Source organism: Teleopsis dalmanni, chromosome 1 (assembly GCF_002237135.1).
Source record: "Teleopsis dalmanni isolate 2A chromosome 1, ASM223713v2, whole genome shotgun sequence".
Lineage (NCBI taxonomy): Eukaryota > Metazoa > Arthropoda > Insecta > Diptera > Diopsidae > Teleopsis > Teleopsis dalmanni.
In genome coordinates this window covers 234965188-234973749 of record NC_051846.1, presented here as the reverse complement: position 1 = coordinate 234973749, position 8562 = coordinate 234965188, and the positions used below count along the sequence as shown (strand labels likewise).

The window sequence follows — 8562 nt, the reverse complement described above, 5'->3', positions numbered from 1 at the left end:
TCATCAAACTAAAAATGCTTGTTAAAAATATTAAGTAGTTGTGTTAATGAAAAAAAAAAATTAAAAAAAAAGAAAAGAAAATATTAGGTGATCACCATACTAGTATATACTAAATGTTTAATATTTATTTTAATCAAATCTTGTCTTAGTAGGAGTCGTCTAGTAATTTTGAAATACTTTTTTATCTAATTATACCTATGTTGTACATATTTTTTTGTTATTATAGTCTTTTTTTTAGAAGATATGCACGAATCGAGGGAAATAAGTTCTATTAAGCTGCTATTTCAAACAATTCAAGAATTTTTTTGTGTGTTTATAATTATCATTAGATCGATTGAGCGATTTGGAAGAAAATCAACAAAAAATATTATTTGTAGAGCAGATTAAATTAAAAAGATTTTTACAGACTATTCGCCATTTCATTGGTTTTACGAAGGAATTAATAAACCTAGCCTTTTTTATTGCTTTAAATATTTTTCAAAAATACAATTTAGTAAAAAAAAATATGTATATGCTTGTATCATATCGTATTGTCACTTATAAATAAATTCCAGCAATAACTTTTTAATTTCACTTACCTAGTAATAATTTATGCTCAAAATCATTTGAAAACGTTTTTCGTACATAAAAGTCGAGATGGCTCCATAGTAAATACAAACACTGTTCTGTTACAAATACACAAAGCGATAGCGCGTCTCTTGTTGTACACAAGCACTGGTTCATATTAAAAAAACTTTTTACTAAAAAATATAAAAATTTAAATACAAAACAACCTAATGTTTTAATTATATTAACTTTACCATATTTATGTGTTACCAATTCATCACCGTTAATGTCTTGTGGTACAGCTTTTTGGCACAATAAGTTATCTGCTGTATAATTTTGGTTATAAACAAACTCTACAGAGCTTTTTAGTTGATCGATTATAACATTTAAATAATGGATTATTTTATTTGAATTATTTAAATTATCGTTACTTTGAATTGTTTCTAAGAACATTATTCCATTAATTCTGCGATCCGTAGAATGATCAGAAATTGCATTACAACAAAATAATGACAAATTAGCAGCTATTTCAAAAAAAGTTTTTATGTATTTATCCTTAGTAGCATCATTAATGGGTCCTTTAATATATTGCAATCTTAACATTTCTTTAAATGTATTCTCGTTAACTAAAAATTGACTTAACGAAGAAAGCATCAATTTATGTGTACGATATAAATTAATGTCACTGTGTTCAGTTGCATGTATTTCACTAAGAGAGAATATATTCTAAACAAATAGAATTCACATATTAAAAAATTTATAAATCACATATAATTTCTTAATATTGATACTTAATTAATGCCAAGCTTTAAAAAGATATACGATGAGAGTACCGAAAGTTCGCTTAGTTGTCTCCAAATTTAACAAAAATAATTTTCTACTTAATTAGCACACTTTAATCTTAATTTTTTATTATTTTTACATAACTTCAGAGACCGAAAATAGCAGTTATTTTAAAATTTTTTGTGAAAAAAAGCAGCAACAAAAAGTTGTCTAAACTCTTATTTAAGTAAATAGTTATCATTCTAACAACTTTTATCCTTAATATTATGTATGCTTTTTATATATGCTTTTTAAAATAAAACTCAAAAAATAATAATTAAATTTGATTTTTATTATATTCATCAAAAATAATAATTATTATATGCCTTTTATTTTTTTCGCGCAGAAATAACTCTTAAAATTTGCTTCTTATTTTAAAACGCAGAAATAACTGGTATACTTGCGTTATATAATATAAAAAGCAAGAGTATCGCGCAAATTCTGCGCGATATTTTTAAAATGAAAATATGAAATGCAATTTTCATACAAGGTAGTTGTTTTTGTAATTCCATAGAAAATGTTTTAAAAGGTTGGTGCAGGTAAAGATTTAGTTTAGTTTTTTGTTTTTGTATTTTGGATTCATATTTTTTCTTTACTTTGTATTTTATAGATACCAAATTTGTATGCAAAATACAAAAACAAAAATCTGAACTAAATCTTTACCTGCACCAACCTTTTCAAACATTTTCTATGGAATTGCAAAAACAACTACCTTGTATGAAAATTGCATTTTATATTTTCATTTTAAAAATATCGCGCAGAATTTGCGCGATACTCTTGCTTTTTATATTATATAACGCAAGTATACCAGTTATTTGTGCGTTTTAAAATAAGAAGCAAATTTTAAGAGTTATTTCTGCGCGAAAAAAATAAAAGGCATATAATAATTATTATTTTTGATGAATATAATAAAAATCAAATTTAATTATTATTTTTTGAGTTTTATTTTAAAAAGCTCATATATAAAAAGCCTGCATAATATTAAGGATAAAAGTTGTTAGAATGATAACTATTTACTTAAATAAGAGTTTAGACAACTTTTTGTTGCTGCTTTTTTTCACAAAAAATTTTAAAATAACTGCTATTTTCGGTCTCTGAAGTTATGTAAAAATAATAAAAAATTAAGATTAAAGTGTGCTAATTAAGTAGAAAATTATTTTTGTTAAATTTGGAGACAACTAAGCGAACTTTCGGTACTCTCATCGTATATCTTTTTAAAGCTTGGCATTAATTAAGTATCAATATTAAGAAATTATATGTGATTTATAAATTTTTTAATATGTGAATTCTATTTGTTTAGAATATATTCTCTCTTAGTGAAATACATGCAACTGAACACAGTGACATTAATTTATATCGTACACATAAATTGATGCTTTCTTCGTTAAGTCAATTTTTAGTTAACGAGAATACATTTAAAGAAATGTTAAGATTGCAATATATTAAAGGACCCATTAATGATGCTACTAAGGATAAATACATAAAAACTTTTTTTGAAATAGCTGCTAATTTGTCATTATTTTGTTGTAATGCAATTTCTGATCATTCTACGGATCGCAGAATTAATGGAATAATGTTCTTAGAAACAATTCAAAGTAACGATAATTTAAATAATTCAAATAAAATAATCCATTATTTAAATGTTATAATCGATCAACTAAAAAGCTCTGTAGAGTTTGTTTATAACCAAAATTATACAGCAGATAACTTATTGTGCCAAAAAGCTGTACCACAAGACATTAACGGTGATGAATTGGTAACACATAAATATGGTAAAGTTAATATAATTAAAACATTAGGTTGTTTTGTATTTAAATTTTTATATTTTTTAGTAAAAAGTTTTTTTAATATGAACCAGTGCTTGTGTACAACAAGAGACGCGCTATCGCTTTGTGTATTTGTAACAGAACAGTGTTTGTATTTACTATGGAGCCATCTCGACTTTTATGTACGAAAAACGTTTTCAAATGATTTTGAGCATAAATTATTACTAGGTAAGTGAAATTAAAAAGTTATTGCTGGAATTTATTTATAAGTGACAATACGATATGATACAAGCATATACATATTTTTTTTTACTAAATTGTATTTTTGAAAAATATTTAAAGCAATAAAAAAGGCTAGGTTTATTAATTCCTTCGTAAAACCAATGAAATGGCGAATAGTCTGTAAAAATCTTTTTAATTTAATCTGCTCTACAAATAATATTTTTTGTTGATTTTCTTCCAAATCGCTCAATCGATCTAATGATAATTATAAACACACAAAAAAATTCTTGAATTGTTTGAAATAGCAGCTTAATAGAACTTATTTCCCTCGATTCGTGCATATCTTCTAAAAAAAGACTATAATAACAAAAAAATATGTACAACATAGGTATAATTAGATAAAAAAGTATTTCAAAATTACTAGACGACTCCTACTAAGACAAGATTTGATTAAAATAAATATTAAACATTTAGTATATACTAGTATGGTGATCACCTAATATTTTCTTTTCTTTTTTTTTAATTTTTTTTTTTCATTAACACAACTACTTAATATTTTTAACAAGCATTTTTAGTTTGATGATTTACAAATATAAGCACATTAATGCTAACGGCGCTAGGTTTTATTACTTAGTGAGGTCAAAGGGTGTTATTATACGTTTTAGTTTTCGTGCTGGTTCAATTACGTTGATTAACTGTAAAACTTCTTTATTTTTATGTTGTGTAATTTTCCTTGAATGAACAAAAGCTTGCGTCTTTACAATGTCCTTAATGGGTTTGGTTGCCAGCGGAAATATAAAATTCATTTTGCATGTGAAGTAGATGTTTTTGTGATTTCATACGAAATGTATTAAAGGGTTGGTTTACGTAAAGAGTTCGGTTAGGTTCAAAAGACGTGTGCTGACAGTTGTCAGCACTTTCACTCGGAGGCATATATTGGCCATTGTAATGCCGTCAATTATTATGTAGAGAGAGGCAAATTGCTAACCTTTGTTATCCTTGTTAAATCATTTGGTTTTACAGATGAAGTTGAGAAGATCCGATAAGTTTGAAATTGTACAAATCGCATATCATTAAAAATGCCGTATACTTTCTGCTCTCTTCCGCTATTGGTTTTTGGTAATACCCTGAGTTAAGATCAAGATCGCTTTTTGTTGTTTTTCGATACTTAGTGAAGGAAATTTTTCATTGATCATGTAGTTATTGATACATCGATAATAAACGCCACTGGTCGTTTTAGCGTTGGTATCTGATTTTGCATGATATACTGTTTACGCTGATTTTTTATATTTATTTTATTTTTTATTTTATTTTAAACATCTTATTACTAATTACATAATATTACAAATTTTTATTTTAATTATACATTGCATAAAATAAAATAAAATAAGTAAACCTTATATCACGAACGTCATTTAGATCAATGGGTTAAATTTCATTGGAGTGAATGTTAGGTGGTTTTTCAAGAAAGTGGTTCAACTTTTGCAGATTACTAAAAAGAAAGGTGCGGCTTTTACTGCAAGCTATTGAATATTAATTAATGGCTAGACGGTCAGTTTTTTTAGACGGGGAGTAATGGATAGAAGTGCGAGATTCTTTGCTAAGGCATTAACATATTCTGTCAGTCTTTTATTGTATTTTTTTCTTATATTGTCAAATCCAGCATTAATTACGGGAATTTGTAGATCTCGGTGGATACTTTAAATCCTTATATACTATGGGGCACCAGTGGTTGTTTTCAGTATTTTTGACTGAGCTCTTTGCACAATTTCAATATTTGAAGCACTAGCATTACCAGATAGTTGGTTACCCTAAGTCCATATTGATTTTATGATGGTGTTATACAAAAGAAGTTTATACTCCAAGCATAGTGAGGAACTGTTATTAATGAGCCAATACAACTTAGAGACTTGAAGCTTTATCTGAATTTGTTTAGCTTCAATATGCTTGCACCAAGTTAGTCGTCTGTCTAGGAAAATACATAAGTACGTTATGTTATCTGCTTGTTGTATGATAATGTTGTTTGGTGTAATTGTTGGAGATGTACTTCGATTTAAAGTAAAAGTGATTTTATCATTTTACTAAAATAAAAGTATTTTAGTTCATTAATTTTAATGCGCTGTTTTGGCAACCATTTCTTCAACCGAAATAAGTGAGATTGAAGTTGTTCGAAGCTAGTTCGGCGTTTTTGTTTCAGCATAAAATTGCCGTATCATCGGCAAACGTAGTGGTGATAACTAAACTAGTTATTGGGATATCAGATGTACACACAAGACAGGGCCTGGAACACTTCCTTGTGGAACGCAAGCTTCTATTGGGAAATTAGTAGAAGTGTATAATTTATATTTGACTTTAAAGGTTCTATTCTACAGAAACGATTCTTAAATTGACTGGACATTTGCAGGTAATAGTTCCATGTTTTTCTTTAAAACCAAACTGGTGGGAGTGTATGAAGAGCCAAGCGTGGGATCTATATCTGATTTATGAATCATAATAATCATGGGTGTTTTCCACTCTGTTGGGTAAAAGCCAAATTTAATAATGGCATTAAAAAGTCTCGTGATGAAATTTATGGCCAAAAACAGTAAATTTTTTTTTATCATGATGGGTGAGATGTTATCATATCCTGGTCCCTTTTTGCAATCTAACTAAAACGTTAAATTTTCCTTCATCGCTTAGCGCCCAGTTTCCGAGAGAGTTTCTTATTAAAGAATCGGATTCTATGGGGGAATTTATACCTTTGCTAGTATTCCATAAGGATAAATGGTTTTTGCCATTTGGACATAGGTTTTGAATATACAGTGTTGTGCACAACAAAAGCAACCAAAATTTGCCCATCAAATAAATAAGTTTTTTGTTTACTTTTTACTTTACATTCTAAAATCTAAATACACAGTTTTATTTGTTATTGTATTAGCTATTATAAAAAAACAACAAAATCTACAATTCTTCATAACGGGTTAATTAATTCACACAAATAATAAAATATTGCGAAATGCGGCTGTGCAGAACAATAGCAACTGAGACAAGATCAATGATAGATCTATGACCAAAGTGCATTCTAGCAAGATATTTTTTTGATTTTTTGCATTTTTATGCTGTGATTTATGTTTTTAAGCAAATTAGAACATAAACACAGAATAGTTCAATATTAAATCAGGTAATGGAAGTACGTTTTTATCATGGCTAGTGACACGTATACTTTGAAGTTTAAAGAAGCAAGAATTGAAAAATATTTAAATGGCAGTGCTCAAATGAAATAGCCAAAATATTTAAAATTAATTAGTTTATTGTTTCGCAGCTTATAAAAAAATATAATTAGACAAAATACCGTTAAAACGGTTTATTTGGGTGAAGCCTCTCTTAAGATTACTTGTAGAATTGATCGAAACGTGGGTCAGTAATAATTTGAGCGTTCTTTTCAGGATTTAGACTAAGATTTTTTCATGAAATTCATCAAATAATAGCCCAACATGTTTACAAAAAAATTTTAGAGAGCCATATGGTACCCCATGGCGGATGAAAAATGTCACTCCGACGGGTATATCAGTACGATAACGACCCAAAACACACCTTAAAGCTGATAAGAGAATGGATTTTGAAAAATGGAATTCCAATTTTAGATTAGCCAGCCCAAACACCTGATTTTAATTCAATTGAGAACATTTTGGGGATCGAAAAGTTTCCATTTGTTTGAGGTCATGAAAGATGAATGGTGTAAAATTCCAAATAGTTTTATTAACAATTTAATATCACCTATGACACGTAGAAGTGCCCAAGTAATAAAAAGCAAAGGGTTTTATACAAAATTTAGAAAAATAATACAAAAATTTAATATAATAAATAAAGTTGCTATTGTTCTGCACAGCCGCATTTCGCAATATATTATTATTTGTGTGAATTAATTAACCCGTTATGAAGAATTGTAGATTTTGTTGTTTTTTTAAAATAGCTAATACAATAACAAATAAAACTGTGTATTTAGATTTTTGAATGAAAAGTAAAAAGTAGACAAAAAACTTATTTATTTGATGGGCAAATTTTGGTTGCTTTTGTTATGCACAACACTGTAATTATATTGTCTGACTTTGGTTTCCTTGCTTAATGCAGATCTAACTCTTCTTTGGGCTTCCTTGAGTAAGTTTTTCGCTGAAGGGGTAGATTTTTGCCATTCACACCATAACCTACGTTTTTGTGAAACTAAGTTTTCTATGCCACTATTTAAAGTACTTTATTGGATGGGCAAATATTATTGTCTTAAGGGGTGGTGTTTTCTGCTGCTGAAATCAGATTTGAGTTTAAAACCGGGGTTGCGTCCTTAATGTGCTATTTTCACTTTATTTTGTAATTTGTGTGTATGTGTGTACTTATGTGCGAGTCTATTCTAGGACTTGTATAGGAACAGTCATATAACTGAGGGTCACCAAGTGAGCAAAATGTAACTGGAGAATGGCCAGAAGATAAATCGCAGCTTGTGTATGTTGAAATAAAATTTCTGCTTATGCTTTTGGTCACGGCGAAATCTATTAGGTCTGGTAGTTTAGTTTATTAGTAGTTTTAAAATATAAAATAGGTTAAAATGCCGATCCTGAAACTTGAATTTTAATTGCCAAGAAAATTTGGATGTACATGATTCTGTATATGGAAATAAAATAAATAAAAAGTACTATATAGCTGAATTACATATATAAAATAATTAAAGAAATGTAATTGCATATTTTTCAGACATCCATCAACAAACGACGTGTTCTGATGATATTGGACACTTGAAGAAAAGTTTAATTTCAACTTTTAATGAAACATTTTGCAAACATATTTTGTGGACTTGTGAATCATGTGCACAAGTTGAAAAAGGATTCAACGAAGCTCTTTTGCGTCGAATTAAATCTTTAATACAATTTGCATAATGAAAAACTACTAATATTTAAAATTAGTTATGTTATACAAATAAATCGATGTGGACAGTTAATACACTGATTTAAAATGAAATATTTTAGTAGTTTAATTTGCATACAATATGATGACAATATTATTGTTTAGAAAATAATACTGGATACACATGAGAGTTTTGATTGTAATTTTAGCGGTCATAAATATTACCTATGCCAAGACAGCACCGATGCTAGAAGGTCTAAAACGGGAATGCAACACGAATTTTTTTTTAATTTTCTGAAATTGCAAATATTAATTAACTTTAAGCTTTTTT

The 8562-nt window shown here is 27.9% G+C and overlaps 2 protein-coding genes across 2 annotated transcripts in view; one reads left to right on the top strand and one right to left on the bottom strand.

Moving 5' to 3' along the window:
- LOC119667748 (LIM domain-containing protein A-like) overlaps positions 1 to 1293 on the bottom strand; it is a 12504-nt gene extending 11211 nt beyond the window's left edge. The window contains exons 1-2 of the mRNA XM_038077055.1: positions 801 to 1293; positions 579 to 740 (exon numbers count right to left, since the gene is read on the bottom strand). Of these exons, the coding sequence (XP_037932983.1) occupies positions 579 to 740; positions 801 to 1200 (562 nt within the window). The 5' untranslated portion in view covers positions 1201 to 1293. The remainder of the gene's footprint in view (positions 1 to 578; positions 741 to 800) is intronic.
- A 1356-nt stretch (positions 1294 to 2649) lies between these two features.
- Positions 2650 to 8562, top strand: LOC119672731 (nuclear pore complex protein Nup205-like). Its single transcript, XM_038083847.1, has 3 exons — positions 2650 to 3140; positions 3201 to 3362; positions 8082 to 8562. Exons 1-3 carry the CDS (start codon positions 2741 to 2743, stop codon positions 8261 to 8263), a joined length of 744 nt encoding a protein of 247 aa, XP_037939775.1. The 5' UTR covers positions 2650 to 2740; the 3' UTR covers positions 8264 to 8562.

Bases quoted from the DNA above. Each gene is read 5' to 3' on its own strand.
- LOC119672731 (XM_038083847.1), top strand. From the start codon at position 2,741: ATGCTTTCTTCGTTAAGTCAATTTTTAGTTAACGAGAATACATTTAAA. The intron at 3,141-3,200 runs GTAAAGTTAATA...TATATTTTTTAG, and splicing joins ATTGGTAACACATAAATATG to TAAAAAGTTTTTTTAATATG. The intron at 3,363-8,081 runs GTAAGTGAAATT...CATATTTTTCAG, and splicing joins TGAGCATAAATTATTACTAG to ACATCCATCAACAAACGACG.